This window comes from Callorhinchus milii, unplaced genomic scaffold, assembly GCF_018977255.1.
Source record: "Callorhinchus milii isolate IMCB2004 unplaced genomic scaffold, IMCB_Cmil_1.0 Scaffold20, whole genome shotgun sequence".
Lineage (NCBI taxonomy): Eukaryota > Metazoa > Chordata > Chondrichthyes > Chimaeriformes > Callorhinchidae > Callorhinchus > Callorhinchus milii.
Genome location: NW_024704761.1, coordinates 12210620 through 12227348, shown reverse-complemented (window position 1 = coordinate 12227348; position 16729 = coordinate 12210620). Strand labels below are relative to the sequence as shown.

Genomic DNA, 16729 nt, shown 5'->3' with positions numbered 1-16729 from the left:
GGCACTGGGGGATGGAGTTCCAGAGCCTCGGGGCTGAGAGGCTGAAGGCCCGACCACCGATAGTAGGGCGGTTGGGGCGGGGGACGTGGAGCAGACCGGAGCCAGAGGAACGGAGGGTACGGGCAGGTAGGTAGGGGGATAGTAGGTTGGAGAGGTAGGAGGGAGCGAGGCCGTGAATGGCCTTGTAGGTGAGGATGAGGATCTTGAAATCAATCCTCTGGGGGATGGGGAGCCAGTGGAGGCGAGCGAGGGTGGGAGTGATGTGATCGCGAGGCCTGGTGCGGGACAGTACACGAGCTGCAGAGTTCTGAATGACCTGCAGTGTGGAGGGAGGTGGCGGGAAGGCCGGCGAGGAGAGAGTTCCCATAGTCCAGCCTTGAGGTGACAAAGGAGTGGACCAGGGTTTCAGCCGCGTGAGGGGTGAGGTAGTGCCATAGTCTGGCGATGTTCCGGAGGTGATGGAAGGCGGTGCCAGTTGTGGTGCGGATGTGAGGGAGAAAGGACAGCTCAGGGTCGAACAAAACGCAGAGGTTCCTGACTGGCTTTGAGAGGTGGAGAGTGCAGCCTTGGATGCTGATGGTGTCAGCGCCTGAGGTGCGGAGGCGCTGACGTGAGCCAATCAGGGTGTGGGCCTTACTCCACACCCCTGATAATAAGAAAGAAAAAAGACATTAATAACTTGGTCATTTTAATCTACGACTGTTTGTGGGACATTGCTGTGCGCAATTGGCTGCTGCGTTTCGCCCACAAATATACAATCGATTCACTTTACAGTCTATTCTGTGAAGCTCTTTGAGACGTTTAGAAGACGTGAAAAGCAGTATATCAAATGCAAGGATTATTATTATGATTACACTGGCCCCACACCACCCCCTCCACTGTTCAGGCAGACACTTTTGGAGAAGAGAAGGCTGTATGTGTCTGACAGTTCCTCCCCCTCCTCAACGGTGGGTCAGTCACTGCTGTTGTGGTTTGTTGCTTTTTCTCGGATGGGGGGAGAGTTCTCGGGGTGGTGGGGGGACGCGGTGACCATGGTAACAGATCCTGTCTCCCCAGAGCCTGGGACCCTCAGTGCTCGCTGGTGTTGCTGTGATGATTTTACTCATTCCCATCAACGCTTTCATCGCCATGAAAACCAGGAGTTTCCAGGTATTCCCCCCACCCCCCTCATCTGTGTCTGTGTGTGCGTGTGTCTGTCTGTATCTCTCTCTGTGACTATCTGTATGTGTGTATCTCTCTGTCTGTGTGTGTGTCCCTCTCTCTTTGTCTCATTTTCTCTCTCTTTCTGTCTCTCTCACAGGTCGAGCAGATGGGTTACAAGGATTCTCGTATTAAGCTGATGAATGAGATCCTGAATGGTATTAAGGTGCTGAAGCTGTATGCCTGGGAGCCGTCCTTCCAGCAGCAGATTCTGAGTATCCGCAACAAGGAGCTGCGGGTGTTGAAGAAAGCGGCCTATCTGAACGCTCTGTCCACCTTCGCCTGGTCGAGCGCTCCCTTCCTTGTGAGTCTCTGACTTTCCTTTATTCCAACACAACAACAGATGACATTAGTGAAAAGCCTTTCACATCGGGAGGATATGCATCGCTTCTGGCAGACAAATCTCCCCCCTCCTTCCCCTCCAGGTTGCCTTGACGACCTTCAGTGTATACGTGACTGTTGACGAGAATAACGTGTTGGATGCTCAGAAAGCCTTTGTGTCGCTTGCTCTCTTCAACGTCCTGCGTTTCCCCCTCAACATGTTACCCCAGGTCATCAGCAGCATCGTGCAGGTCAGCCGGGTGGGGGGGTGAGAGAAACATGGCTGTGGGGGGGTGTGAAATTGAACAATAGCACATTTTGTGAGGGAGTGGAAGCTGTGGCACTGATCTCTCTCTATCTCTCAGGCCAGCGTCTCCCTCAAACGGTTGCAGAAATTCCTGAGCCACGATGAGCTGGACCCGAAGAGCGTGAACCGAGAGAAGAGCGAGTCTGGTACGTCTGTACACTGTGTGTGTCTTTCTCTCTCCCACACTCCCGTCTCTCTCCCTCCCCCCTGTCTCTCTCCCTCCCCCCGCCTCTCCCCCATCTCCTCCCCATCTCTTTAACCACACGTCTCTCTCTCTCTCCCTGCCTCCTCCTCCTGTCTCTCTTCCCCCCCAACCCCCACCCCCGTCTCTCTCTCTCCCTGATACTGTGTGTTGTTACAGGTTATTGTATCTCTGTGTTGGGCGGGAGCTTCTGTTGGACCCGTGGGGACCCGGCTGTGCTGCACAAGTAAGGTTCCTGTCATCTCCTCCTCACCTTCCCGGGGAGTGGGAGGGACTGAGCTGTTGGGGAGAGGGTGTGGGGTGAGGGGAGTTAACGGGGACGGTCTCTCTACCCCGCTCTCTCTCCCCCCGCCTCTCCGGGATGTGTGTGGAGGGTAGCCAGGTGTGTGCGGGATGTTAGCGTATGTGTGGGGTGGGGGGGGCTAGCGGAGTGTGGCTGTGGGGGTTAGTGGTGTGTTGGGGGGGTTAATGGGTGCATCGAGAGTGTGGGGGGTTGTGCGGGCGTTAGTGGGTCTGTGGAGGGGTGTGGGGGATTAGTGGGTGTGGGGGGGTTAATGGGTGCGTCGGGAGTGTGGGGGCGTGTGGAGGGGTTAGTGGGTGTGTGGAGGGATCAGTGGGAGTGAGGAGGGGTTAGTGAGTGTGTGGAGCTGAGATGTCTGTGTCTTTTGTTCAGCATTGACCTTGTGGCTCCGGAGGGTGCTCTGGTGGCGGTGGTCGGCCATGTTGGTTGTGGTAAATCATCGCTGGTGTCAGCACTGCTGGGGGAGATGGAGCGGCTGGAGGGGTCGGTGTCGGTCCAGGTTCGTATCTACATCTCTGCGCCGTGCCAGGCTGTGCCACTCTGCGCTGTGCTGGCTGTGTCGTGCCGGGCTGTGCCACACTGGGCTGTGGCATGCTATGATTAACTCGAATCTGGCAGACAAAGTCAATATCACTGTGATGGAAAATGCGTGTGCTCAGTGTCGTGCTCCGTGCGCTCAGTGCTGTGCTCCATGTGCTCAGTGCTGTGTCCCCTCTCCAGGGCTCGGTGGCCTATGTGCCGCAGCAAGCCTGGGTGCAGAATGCTACACTGAGGGAGAACATTGTGTTCGGACAGCCACACATTGAGCACAAATACCAGTTGACGCTACAGGCCTGCGCCCTGCTCCCCGACCTGACCGTGCTGCCCGGCGGGGACAACACTGAGATAGGCGAGAAGGTGAGACTGGGGGGAGATGGGATGGGGCCAGGGAAGGGAGTGCACGGGGAGAGGGTGGGGGAGATGTGATGAAAAGACGGGGAAACTGGAGGCGGCTGGGTGGCTGGGCTGGCTTTCTGGTCCTGGGTTCCAAAGCTTTCTCCCTCTCAGGGGATCAACCTGTCAGGGGGACAGAAGCAGCGAGTGAGCCTGGCGCGGGCCTTGTACAGCGACTCTGACGTTTACCTGCTGGATGATCCGCTCTCAGCCGTCGATGCTCACGTAGCAAAGCACATCTTCGACCAAGTGATTGGCCCAGAGGGAGCTTTAAAGGGGAAGGTTTGTCACACAGCGAACACCACGTGGGGGGTGAGGGAGGGAGAGGAAAGGCCTCTATCATAGCCAGGCCCCTAAACTATGGCTTACTCCAGCCCTGGGGGCAAGCGTGGTGGGGAGGGAGCGAGCAAACTGTGGAGGAAGTGAGCGTGGTGTGGGGGGGGGAAGTGAACTTGGTGGTGGGGGGGGAGTGAGCATGGTGTGGTTGGGGGGGGAAGTGAGTGTGGTGTGGTTGGGGGGAGGGTGTGCATGGTGTGTGGTGGGGGGAGTGGGTGTGGTGGGGGTGTGGGGGAGTGAGCATGGTGTAGGGGTGGCGGGAGTGCGCATGGTGTGGGGGTGGGGGGGAGTGAGCGTGGTATGGGGGGTGAGTGCGCATGGTTTGGGGGTGGGGGGGAGTGAGCGTGTGGGGGGAGTGAGCGTGGTGTGGGGGGTGAGTGCGCATGGTTTGGGGGCTGGGGGAGTGAGCGTGGTGTGGGTGGGGGGGAGTGAGCGTGGTGGTGGGGGGGGGGCAGTGAGCGTGGTGGGGAGAGTGGGTGTGGACGAGTGGGAGTGAGTGCCACACTGACTGCTGCTGTTGTTGTTGCTATGTAGACACGGGTGCTGGTGACACACGGTGTGAGCTTCCTGCCGCAGGTTGACCATATTGTGGTGCTGGTGGACGGGCGGGTCAGTGAGCAGGGCTCCTACCAGCAGCTACTGGAGCGTCAGGGGGCCTTCGCCGAGTTCCTGCACACCTATGCCCAGAGCGAGGAGCCCAACGAGGAACTGGCCGGTCAGTGTCCGGAGGGTGGTGGGGGTCAGTGTCTGTGGGGGAGTCAGTTCTGTGGGGGGGCTGGGGTCAGTATCTGTGGTGGGGGAATCAGTATCTGTGGGGGTAGTGCCGGGATGGGGTGTCATTGTCTGCGGGGGTGGGTGGTGGTGGGGTGTGTGGGCGTTCACGGACGGACAGTGTCCGCGTGTGGGGAGGAACTGGTAGAGAGGACGGGGGGCATTACTGAACCCGGCTGTGAATGGATGCCTGGTTTCACTGCTGCACTTTGCTGGGAATGTTGCGGAAGCGTGACTCCTGTTCGCGTTTGTGCGCGGGCCCCTGGTCGCGTTTGTGCGCGGGCCCCTGGTCGCGTTTGTGCGCGGGCCCCTGGTCGCGTTTGTGCGCGGGCCCCTGGTCGCGTTTGTGCGCGGGCCCCTGGTCGCGTTTGTGCGCAGGCCCCTGGTTGCATTTATGCATGGCCCCCTGACTGTGTTTGTGTACAGACCTGGAGGAGGAGGAGGAATTCTTGCCCGAGGAGTTGCTCGGTAACCATGACGACCTGAACGACGAGCAGCCTATGTCTGCGGATGCCAGGAAACACTTCCTGAGGTAACGGAGAGAGGAGGGTGTATATGTGGCGGTGCTGTTTGTGGGGGTAGGGGGGTGCTGTGTGTGGTGTGGGTGATGGGGGGCCTGCCCACGTGGGGGGAGGAGCTGCGCGCGTATGGGCGGGGGAAGCTGCGCGCGCGTGTGGAGGGTGGGGGGAAGCTGCGCTTGTGGTGGGGGGAAGATGTGCGCGTTGGGGGGGTGGGGGGGAAAGCTGTGCATTTGGTGGGGGGGGGAAGCTGCTCATGCGTGGGAGGTGGGGGGGAAGGAGGTTGTGTATATGGGGGTAGGGGCTTGTGTGTGAAGGGGATGGGGTTTGTGTCTGGTGGGTTAGGGGGCTGTGTGTGTGGAGGGGATGGGGGCATAGGGCACCCACAGCCTCCCCACACAACTCCCCCCCTGCGCTGTGCTGACCCCCACAGACAGGTCAGTGTGCACTCAATGGAGATGGAGCCCCCTGGCCGCAAGTCCACTCGCCGACGCCGCAGCCAGAAGAAGGTGGAGCCAGCAAAGCCTCCCGGCCCTACCCAAAAACTCATCCAGGCCGAGACCACTGAGACAGGCACGGTAAGCGCGCTGTCACATGCACAGCCCTTCACCTGGTTTGCCCAGCCCGGTGACTGACACTAACAGAAACCCATCACCTGTTTAAGAGTCTCCCAACCAAGCTGAGAATTCCCCAAATCCCACCTACACATGAAAACCTCAGAGATAGATTGTTGAAATGGAATGCAGTCTCTCTTTGGAGGGATGCCCCCTGCTTACCTAATTCCAGAGAATATTAGGCGAACGTTGGCAAGAGCGTGTAAATGCTGGAGTCTAACCAGCTAAAACTGCGTAGCTTGCCATTGATATCACTGTCTGGCAAATTTTCGCGCTGCTTGTCCAGCTAGGACCACCCTACCCATTAGAGCTTTGGCTGTAGGGTTAACAGGAGCTCACAGGAATGACTCGCTGCCCCCGGTGACTGCTTTGCCCTTCCAGGTCCTGCCGATGAGTCAGGCTGGGCTGTGCTGTCATCAGCAGTGGCTTGGAATACTGCGGACCTGTCTGGCTCAGGAACCAGTTCATCTCCAAGCTTCCCTCCCCCAAAAGAAGGATAACCTCTAGTGAGCGTGTTAAGGTGTGTGTGTGTGTATGTTGCAGGTGAAGCTGGCAGTGTTCTGGGTGTATGTGAAGGCTGTGGGTCCCTGGGTGGCTGTGGTGATCTGCCTGCTGTACTGCTGTCAGAATGCAGCTGCCATCGGCACCAACATCTGGCTCAGCGACTGGACCAACGATGCAACGCAATCAACCAACACCACGCGCTCCAGGCACAGGCGTGTAGGCGTCTACGCTGCCCTCGGCCTCACGCAAGGTAAGATCCCAGCATGTCCACGGTACAGCTGTGCCGGGCTGTGTCAGGGGGAGATTAACTCTGTGTGTAAATATGATCAATAACTGATTGCCTATAGTTTTCAGGTCGCGAGGTCTCACCATCAAGGCCCACGATGTTCCCGTCGGGGGGTCCCGGAGTCCCAGGGTAGGGGGGAGGGATTCATGACTAACGGTATGCGCTGGTTGTTTCTCCCCAGGGGTGCTAGTGATGATCTCGTCGTTCACGCTGACCCTGGGGGGCATCGTGGCTGCGCGGTTGCTGCACAGCCGCCTGCTGCACAACCAGCTGCACACACCACAGGCCTTCTTCGACACCACACCCACCGGTCGCATCATCAACCGCTTCTCCAAGGACGTCAATGTGATTGACGAGGTCATTCCCTCCACTTTCCTCATGTTCCTGGCCACATTCTTCACCTCCATCTCCACCATGATTGTTATCGTCTGCAGCACACCCTGGTTTGCCCTCGTCATCGGGCCCCTCGCTGTGGTGTACTTCCTGGTGCAGGTACCTTCCCCCCCACCCCCGTTCCCCTCCTCGTTCCCCACGTTCCCCTCCTTGCTTCCCCTCGCTGCCCCCGTTCCCCCCCTTTCCTCCCGCTGCTCCCCTCCTTCCCCCTGCTCCCCCCATTCCCCACCTTGCTCTCTCCAAATCTCTTGTTTCCCCCCCCCCCCCCACACTCCCACACACGTTTCAAGTGTTGCAAGCGGTGAGGTAGGAATCTCAATCCTGTCACCCAATGTCCTCAGGCCCTGACCCTGACAGTCAGCTGTGGGTCGGTCTGTGTGTGGGTGAAGTTGAGGGTGAGAGCGGGTGTGTTTGGGAAGGGGATTTGGAGGGTTGGGTGTTCGAGTGTGTGTGTTCGAGGGCAGGGGGGGCGGTGGCAGGGTGTTGGAATGAGGATTGGGGTGGCTTTATTCATAGCTGCCTGCAGTTGACATATCACACCTTGATCCCCCGCCCTCCCCGGCTGAAGGTAATGTTGGTGCCAAAACCAGAAGCTCCCCCGGGGGCTGTGTGTCTGGGCTGGTGCCTCTGTCTAACCCACCTCCATGTTCTATTGCTCTGGAAAAAAATCCCCCCCCCCCAGGCTGCCCTAGAGTCATCTGAACTCCTTCCCCTTTGGGCTTCCTCCCACAATGACTTATCCTCCTCGGTCACTCATCTCCACAGCTCTCTCTCCTCCACTCTGGATTCCCTTGCTCCCCTCTCTTTCCGAACCATTTTCTATTCACGTATGTCACCATGGTGCACCAGCCACCTCCGCTCCCTTAAAGCACAGGTGCATGCCGCTGAGCGCACCTGGCTTAAGTCAAATTTAACGGTCCATCGGCAGATCTGGCTGGACCTTATCAAATCTTACTACTCCGCCCTCACCTCTGCTAAATCGTCCTTCTACTCCAAGGCAATCTTGGAGGCCAAGGACAAACCCAGGCTCTTCTTCTCCATCACTAAGGTGGGCTCCTCTGCCCACCTTCTCACGCTTCACCCATCCTCTCCTCCGATGCCAACTGTGAGACGATGCTGGATTTCCTAGAATCCATTCGAGGGAATGCACTCACCTTCCTCTGCCATTCCGTCTGCTACCCCCTCCCCATCTCCCACCTCCCACCCCGGCCCCTACCCATCCCTCCCTCGACATCTTCAAACTTGTCTCCCCCTCCTCTCACCACCATTATAACCGGCATGAAACCGACCACCTGCTCCCTCGACCCCACCCTTACACCTCTCCTTACCTCCCAGCTCCACCTCCTTGTTGCTCTACTCACAGACATCATAAACCTCTCCCTGTCCACTGGTACTGTTCCCACCCCATTTTGAAACTGCCATATTGCTCCTATCCTTAAAAAAAACCTCCCTGGGCCCTTCTCTGCTCCCAAACTACCGCCCCATCCCCAACCTCCCTTTCCTCTCCAAGGTCCTGGAGTGAGTTGTTGCTTCTCAGCTTCGCTCCTTCCTCTCCTCCCCACTCACTTCTTGAACCCCTCCAATCGGATTTTCGTGCAGCTCACAGCACAGAAACAGCCCCAGTCAAAGTGATAAATGACATTTTGTCCATCTGCGACCAGGGCTCCCTCGTCCTCCTCGTCATCCTTGACCTCTTTGCTGCCTTCCACACCGTTGACCACTCCGGCCTCATCCACCGCCTCTCCTCTCACCACATCCTTCATGGTTCTGTCCTGGACTGGTTCAGATCTTATCTCTCACACCATCTCCAGTTCAACTCCACAAATGGTTTCTCCTCCAGCCCCCGCACCGTCTTGTGTGGCGTTCCTCAGGGCTCTGTCCTCAGTCCCCTCTTCTTCAATATCTGTATGCTTCCTCTTGGTGACATCATCTGCAGCCAACTTCCACATGTATACGGATGACACCCAACTGTGCATCTCTGCCCCCACCCTCGATCCAGGACCCACTGCTGTCCTGACAGAATGTCTGTCAGATATCAAGCCCTGGATGAGAGCGAACTTTCTACAGTTGAACGTCAACAAGACCGAGGCTCCTGATTGGCTCCCGTCATCACCCCTTCACCTCAGGCGCTGACAGCATCACCATCCATGGGGCTCACTCCCCCCTCACTAAGCCAGTCAGGAACCTGGGTATCTTGTTTGACCCTCAACTATCCTTTCTACCCCAAATCTGCGCCATGACCCGCTCTGCCTTCCCCCACCTCCACAACATTGCCCGGCTCTGCCACTGTCTCACACCACAGGCCACCGACACCCTCATACACACTTTCATTACATCGAGGCTCGACTGTGCAAACTCATTGCTTGTTGGCTTCCCCAACTCCTCCCTCCACAGGCTGCAGATCATCCAAAACTCTGCAGCCCGTGTCCTCTCCCGCATCAGGCACCCTTTCACCCCCTCCTCGTCCGACTCCACCGGCTTCCCATCACACAGAGGATACAGTTCAAGATCCTGGTCCTCACCTTCAAAGCCCCTCATGGCCTTGCTCCCCCCTCTACCTCTACGACTTCCTAACCCGCTACTATCCTTCTCGCTCCCTCCACTCAGTGGGCTCCGGCCTGCTTCACATCCCCCGCCTCACTCGCCCCACTATTGACGGGAGGGCCTTCTGCCACACTGCCCCTACCCTCTGGAACGCCATCCCGCAGCAGTCCCTCCTCGTTCACCTCACCTCCTTCAAGACCCATCTCAAGACCCTCCTTTTTGACCGTGCTTTCAATATCCCTGCTTCCCCCTCTGCCCTCCACACTCCCTGACCCTGACCCCCAGCTCGGGTCCGTAACTCTGCCTATCCAGCGCCTTGGGAGGTCCTCCCGACCTGAAAGGTGCTTCAAATGTAATGTTGTTGTTGTTGTGTCTGTGCTGGAGTCTCTGTGTCTGGACTGTGTGTCTGTGCGTGGGGGGAGGAAGGGAGGAATTGTGGGTGTCGTTACCGTGACAGCTATTGGGGGGAGGAGCAGTATCGGGTGGTGGGGGGGTCTACACCTTGCCTCTGTGCTTCAGCTGCTTCCATGTCTGTGTGTTGCATGTTGTGTGTGCTTAGCGTGTGGCTTTCACGCTTCTCCTCTCATTGCACAGGGTTTCTCTTGCTGCTGAACAGCTTCCTGAGCCGTGGACACTGGGCTCTGCGAGCTTCGAGTTCACTGCACCTGCACCTGCTACAGTGCCTACTGCGCTGCCCACTTCAGTTTTTTGAGGCCAATCCGAGCGGGAGAATACTGAACCGCTTCGGAAAAGACCTGGATGGGATTGACGTGACCATTCCCGAAGGGGTGGGCTTGTGGATGCAAACTTTCTGGTACACGCTGTCCGTCTTCATCATCTGCTCCATCCTCACCCCCATCTTCCTCCTCATCACTCTGCCCATTTTGCTGGTCTTTTGGTGGGTTCAGGTAAATGGGTGCATGGGTATCAGCTCCCGCACAGTGTAAAGCTGCTGGTTGTGGGGCTGTGTGACACCCTTGTCCAGCCAACAACTTGCATTTATATCACTCCCCTCACACAGAGTAGTGTCCTAGAGCGCTTAGAGCCAGCGAGCGAGTGTGCGCTGTTCTCTCAGACTCTCCGGGGTGGTGGAGTAACTCACAGAGTCACAGATATACATGATTGTTCCTGTAGCTCACCAATATCTGTTGTGTGGGGGATTGTTGTGATTTTTAACATCATCTAAACGTTAATATCGGTGAACAGTCCCGTCAGTGTTAGTGTCAGTGAGTGAGACCAGGCCGAGCAGGGGAGGGGCATGATGTCTTGTCCTCCAAGTCTCCTCATTCAAATTGGCTAAATTTTAATAAATAATTTACTTTAGCATTTGATTTGAACCTTTTTAACCAATGGCGTTTTGCTTCCTCAGTTGTGCGTCTGCCTGTCTGCCTGTGCTTGTTTCTGAGTCTGTGCCTGGTGAGTGTGTGTGTGTGGGGGGGAGGTGATTATTAGTGCATGGTGTCTCAGCAATGGGCTCAGGGAGTGTCAGAGTACAGACCTACCATCAGAGAGCATCTCCCCTTACCCTAACCCTAACCCCACCCCTCCCACCATCCCCACCACCCACCCGGAGCTGGGACAAGGTGTGTGACCGCATATCTCTGTTACCAGCGTTTCTACGTGGCCACCTCGCGGCAATTGAAGCGGTTGGAGTCTGTCAGCCGCTCCCCGGTTTACTCCCATTTCTCGGAGACCATCAGCGGCTCCAGTGTGGTGCGGGCCTACGGCCGCGGTGCCAGCTTCATCCACATGAGCGACGTCAAGGTCGACACCAACCAGAAGAGCTACTTCCCCGGCATCGTTGCTAACAGGTGGGGCTGTGTTGGAGGTGGGGCTGTGCTGGGGGTGTGACCTGCCCGATTCTGCCAAGCCCCTCCGCCACCTCCCAAAATGGGCAGTGTGGTGGGCATGGGTCTTGCTGGGGTAGGGCTGTGCTGAGGGTGGAGCTGTGCTGAGGCGGGGCTGTGTTGAGGGTGGGGGCGGGGCTGTGCTGGGGCGGGGCTGTGTTGAGGGTGGTGCCCAGGCTTTATATTGAGTGGGGATGGGGGTGGGGCTATGGCGGGGAGGAGGCGCTGCCTCAGTGCTGACTCCGCCCCGGGTGCAGTGCTATATTGTTGTTGTTGTTGTTGTTTCCCCAGGTGGCTGGGGATCAGGATTGAGTTTATCGGGAACTGTATTGTGCTGTTTGCGGCGCTTTTTGCAGTGATTGGGCGCGACCACCTGAAGCCTGGTATCGTGGGCCTGTCCGTGTCGTACGCTCTGCAGGTGAGCTCTGCCCCTGGTGCCACCCACCCTCAACTCCCCATCCCTGCCCCCATCGCACGCCCAACCCGTCATGGCCTTTCCCTCGTATCCCAGGCCCCGCCCCGGACCCTCCTATCACCTGACCTCAGCCCCGCCCCATGGGGCCATGTGTGGTTTTGCCGCAGGTCACCATGTCTTTGAATTGGATGGTACGGATGACCTCTGACCTGGAGTCAAACATCGTGGCCGTGGAACGAATCAAAGAATATTCAGAGACTGTTAATGAGGTAACTATCCCCTCACGTGCCCCATTGAGTCACCAGCCACAGCTCAGTGTGTGGGTGTGACTGTGTGTGTGACGATGTGTGACGGTGTGTGTGATGGGTGTGTGCGTGTGTGAGATGATGTGTGTGTTTGTGTGTGACGATGTATGTTGTGTGTGTGACGGGTATGTGTGTGTTTCAGGCTCCCTGGGTGATTGATGACAAGCGCCCAGACCCGGACTGGCCACAGACGGGGAGCGTTGAGTTCCGTGGTTACAGTGTGCGTTACCGGGAGGGGCTGGACCTGGTGCTGCGGGATCTGCACCTCACCATCGACGGCGGAGAGAAGGTTTGTTTCCCCGCTCAAACCGTGCCGGGAAATGTTTCCCCTGCTGAGTGCAGCGGCTGATGTTCCTGGTGGTGGGATGGGGGGGGGCAAGGACCACCCACAGCCCGGCTCCTCGGTTCCCCTTGCACTTGCCGTCTGGTCTCAAGTCTGAAGACCAGTCGGTTTGGGGAGAGGCGCAAAGTGATGGTCCCAAACCAGAGATTGGTCACTTGTGGCCCCCCGCCAGCCATCACGCTTCCTGCCACAGACTGATACACTCTCCCCGCAGATCGGGATTGTTGGGAGAACCGGAGCTGGGAAATCCTCCATGACTCTCTGTCTCTTCCGAATCCTGGAGGCAGCTGAGGGTGAGATCACTGTTGATGGCGTCAGGATCGCGGAGATGGGACTACACGATCTGCGCTCCAAACTGACCATCATCCCTCAGGTACTCGCTGGGGGAGGGGCATGGCCGGGAGAGGGACCTGGCTGAGAAAAGGGCATGGCTGCAGAGCAGTCTGGCTGTGGGCGTGGTGGGGAAGGGGCGTGGCTGGGGAGGGGTGTGGCTGGGGATGGGTGTGGCTGGGGGCATGGACAGGGAGGGGTATGACAGGGAGGGGTATGCCAGGGAGGGGTGTGGCTGGGGGCATGGCTGGGGAGGGGCGTGGCTGGGGGCATGGCTGGGGAGGGGTGTGGCTGGGAGCATGGATGGGGAGGGTTATGACAGGGAGGGGTGTGGCTGGGGGCATGACTGGGGAGGGGGGTGGCTGGTGAGGGGCATGGCTGGGGGTATGGCTGGGGAGGGGTGTGGCTGGGGAGGGGCGTGGCTGGGGAGGGGCGTGGCTGGGGAGGGGCGTGGCTGGATACATGGTACATCAGGGAAAACAAACAATGAAAAACTAACAAAAAAACTTCAAAAAAATAATTTTTTTGATCGAGGGCAATCGAGGCTGGGGCTAAATATTCTGGGGTATTCAGCACTTAGTAAAGATAGGCAATGTGGATAACGAGGTGGAGGGGGAGCCCTGCTAATAAAGGATGGGATAAAAACAGTAGGCAGGAAGAATTTTAATCAGAAAATCAGTATGTAGAGTCAGTATGGGTGGAATTATAAAATAACGGGGGAGAAAAGACTCGTGAGAGTAGTTTATAGATCCCCGAACAGCAGCCACAGTATTGCGCAGAGTATTAGTCAGGAAACTAGTGGAGCATGTAGCAAAGGAAATATACTAACAGTGGGTGATTTTAATCTTCATATAGATTGGGAAAAACAAATTGGCAAAAGTAAGTTAGGAGGAGTTTATAAAATGCATTAGACATAGTTTCCCTCTCGACTCTCTTCCCCCTTCTCGCTCCCTCCCATCCCTCCCCTCACCCTGACCATTTCCCCCCTCCTCGCTCCCTCCCCTCACCCTGACCATTTCCCCCCTGCTCGGGTCATGACCCAACTGTGCAGCGCCTTGGGACGTCCTCCTGACGTGAAAGGCGCTTTATAAATGGAATCTTGTTGTTGTTGTTGTTGTTTCTAGATCAGTTTGCTGAGGAACCAACCAGGGAACAAGCGATCCTAGATCTTGTTTTGAGTAATGAAATAGAGCTAATCAGCAATCTGGAAGTTAAGGCTCCTCTGGGGCAGAGTGACCATAACATGATGGACTTTAGCATTAAGTTTGAAAGTAATGTAATTAAGTCCAAACCACTGGTCTTAAATTTAAATAGAGCCAACTTTGCAGGTATGAGAGAGGATTTAGCTAAAATAGTCTGGGAAATTAGATTAAAGGATATGACAATGGCAAACCTTTAAAGATACAGTACATCTTCCCCTGAGGAATAAAAATACCACGGGAAATGTGTTCAACCATTGTCAACTAGAGCAGTATACGGGAAAGAATACGATTAAAAGAATAATACTGCCAAAAAGAGTAGTAAACCTGAGGATTGTGAGGGCTTCAGAGACCCACAAAGAAAGACTAAGAAACTGATTAGGAGGGAGAAAATGGATTATGAGGGTAAACTAGCTAGGAACATAAAGACTTTTTACATATACATAAAGAGGAAGAGATTAGCAAAAGTTAATGTGGGTCCATTACAGGCAGAGACAGGAGGAATTATAATGGGGTATAAAGATATGGCAGAGTCATTAAACAAATACTTCACATTAGAATACACTGAAAACTTACCAAAAATAGAGGGGAACCAAGAAGCTAATGTTAGTGAGCAACTTAGGGAAATTAACATCAGTAAAGAATTAGTACCAGGGAAACTGTTGGGATTGAAAAATGACAAGTCCCCTGGACCTGATGGCCTGCATCCTAGGGTTTATAAAGCGGTGGCTGCTGAGACAGTGGATGCCTTGTTTTTGATCCTTCAAAATTCTCTGGTTTCTGGAACGGTTCCCATTGATTGGAAGATCGCAAACGTAACACCACTATTTAAGAAGGGTGGGAGAGAGAAGATGGGGAACCATAAACCAGTTAGTCTGACATCGCTGGTAGGGAAAATTCTAGAATCCTTCATTAGGGACATCGTAGTGGGGTACTTAGAAGATCATAACTTGATTAGGCAGAGTCAACATGGCTTTACAAAAGGGAAGCCATGCTTACCTAACCTTTTAGAGTTTTTTGAGGATGTAACTAGCAGGTTAGCAGGTTAGGGAACCAGTGGATATAGTGTACTTAGATTTTTAGAAGGCATTCGACAAGGTGTCACATAAAAGGCTGCTACACAAGATGAGGGCACATGGAATTAAAGGCAATATATTAGCATGGATCAAAGAGTGGCTAACGGGAAGAAATCAGAGAGTAGGGATAAACAGGTCCTTCTCAGAATGGCAAGATGTGACCAGTGGAGTGCCACAAGGATCAGTGTTTGGGCCTCAGCTATTTACAATCAATATCAATGATCTAGACGAGGACATAGAATTTAAAATTTCTAAATTCGCGGATGATACTAAGCTAGGTGGGAGAGTAAGCTCTGAGGATGACACAAATAGATTGCAAAGGGATATAGATAGGCTAGAGGAGTGGACAAGAAGATGGCAGATGGAATATAATGTGGGGAAGTGTGAAGTTATTCAGTAAAAACAGAAAAGCAGATTATTTTCTAGAAGGGGAGAGAATAGATAGTGTTAGTGTTCAGAGGGATTTGGGTGTCCTTGTACACCAGTCACAAACAGTTAGTCTGCAGGTACACAAGCAACTAGGAAGGCTAATGGCATGTTGGCGTTGATTGCAAAAGGGTTAGAATACAAGAGTAGGGAAGTCTTGCTGCAACTGCACAGGGCCCTGATGAGACCGCACCGAGAGTATTGTGTGCAGTTTTGGTCTCCTTATTTGAGAAAGGATATACTCGCCTTAGAGGGGGTGCAGCGTAGATTCATTAGGTTAGTTCCTGGGATGAAGGGTTGACCTATGAGGATAGGTTGAGTAAACTAGGCCTATACTCTCTAGAATATAGAAGAATCTAGAACTCGGGGTCACAGTTTTAAGATTAAGGGTCAGCCTTTTTGAACAGAGTTGAAGAAACAATTCTTCACTCAGAGTGAATTTATGGAATTCTCTATCCCAGAAAGCTGTAGATGATAATAATAATAATCCTTGCATGCTCAGCCCTTGAACATATTCAATACTGAGGTTGATAGATTTCTGAAGGATGGAGGATAGAGTCATCTGCCACTGTTCCTTCCCACCTCAAAACAGCCATCATCACCCCCACCTTGAAGAAACCTTCCCTTGATCCATCACAGCTATCTAGCTACCGACCCATCTCAAACCTCCTTTTCTAACCAAGATCCTTGAGAGAGCCGTTGTCTCCCAGCTTCGCTCTTTCCTCTCCTCTCACTCCCTCCATGAACCCTTCCAATCGGGGTTTCCTTGCTGCACACAGCATCCTGACCATGTGCGACCAGGGCTCCCTCTGACTCCTCGTCCTCCTCGACCTTTCCGCTGCTTTTGACACCGTGGATCATTCAATCCTCCTCCACCGCCTCTCCTCCCACCTCAACCTTCAAGGTTCTGTCCCTGACTGGTTCAGGTCCTATCTTTCACATCGTCTCCTCTTCGTTGCAGCAAATGGCTTCTCCTCCAGCCCCCGCAGCATCTCGTGCGGTGTTCCTCAGGGCTCTGTCCTTGGTCCCCTCCTCTTCACCCTCTACATGCTCCCCCTCGGTGACATCATCTGCAGACATGGGGTAAATTTCCGCATGCATGCGGATGACACCCAACTCTCACCCAACCCCTCAGGCTGCCCAAACCTTCACCCACGCATTCGTCACATCAAGGCTCGATTATGGAAACTCCCTCCTCATCGGCCTTCCCAACTCTTCCCTTCACAAACTGCAGATCATCCAAAACTTTGCAGCTCATGTACTCTCACGCACCAGGCTCCGTGACCCCATCACTCCCACCCTCGCCCAACTCCACTGGCTCCCCATCCCCCAGAGGATCAAGTTTAAGATCCTCATCCTCACTTTTATGGCCTTGCCCCCTCCTACCTCTGACCTGCTGATTCCCTACCAATCTGCCCGCTCCCTCCATTCAGCGGGCTCCGGCTGCTCCATGATTCCTGCCTGACCCACCCTACCATCAGTGGCCGGGCTTTCAGCCTCTCTGCCCCACACACTCTGGAACTCCATCCCACGGTCCCTTTGCCTCACTTCTTCCCTC

At 55.1% G+C, this 16729-nt stretch overlaps 1 protein-coding gene across 1 annotated transcript in view; it reads left to right on the top strand.

The window, feature by feature from the left end:
• abcc3 (ATP-binding cassette, sub-family C (CFTR/MRP), member 3) overlaps nt 1-16729 on the top strand; it is a 35836-nt gene that overhangs the window by 14311 nt on the left and 4796 nt on the right. The window contains exons 11-28 of the mRNA XM_042342284.1: nt 1057-1149; nt 1301-1504; nt 1626-1772; nt 1887-1974; nt 2190-2256; nt 2704-2830; nt 3052-3228; nt 3379-3546; nt 4135-4315; nt 4798-4903; nt 5323-5467; nt 6047-6257; nt 6475-6785; nt 10842-11041; nt 11369-11495; nt 11660-11761; nt 11940-12086; nt 12355-12513. Of these exons, the coding sequence (XP_042198218.1) occupies nt 1057-1149; nt 1301-1504; nt 1626-1772; nt 1887-1974; nt 2190-2256; nt 2704-2830; nt 3052-3228; nt 3379-3546; nt 4135-4315; nt 4798-4903; nt 5323-5467; nt 6047-6257; nt 6475-6785; nt 10842-11041; nt 11369-11495; nt 11660-11761; nt 11940-12086; nt 12355-12513 (2760 nt within the window). The remainder of the gene's footprint in view (nt 1-1056; nt 1150-1300; nt 1505-1625; nt 1773-1886; nt 1975-2189; nt 2257-2703; nt 2831-3051; nt 3229-3378; nt 3547-4134; nt 4316-4797; nt 4904-5322; nt 5468-6046; nt 6258-6474; nt 6786-10841; nt 11042-11368; nt 11496-11659; nt 11762-11939; nt 12087-12354; nt 12514-16729) is intronic.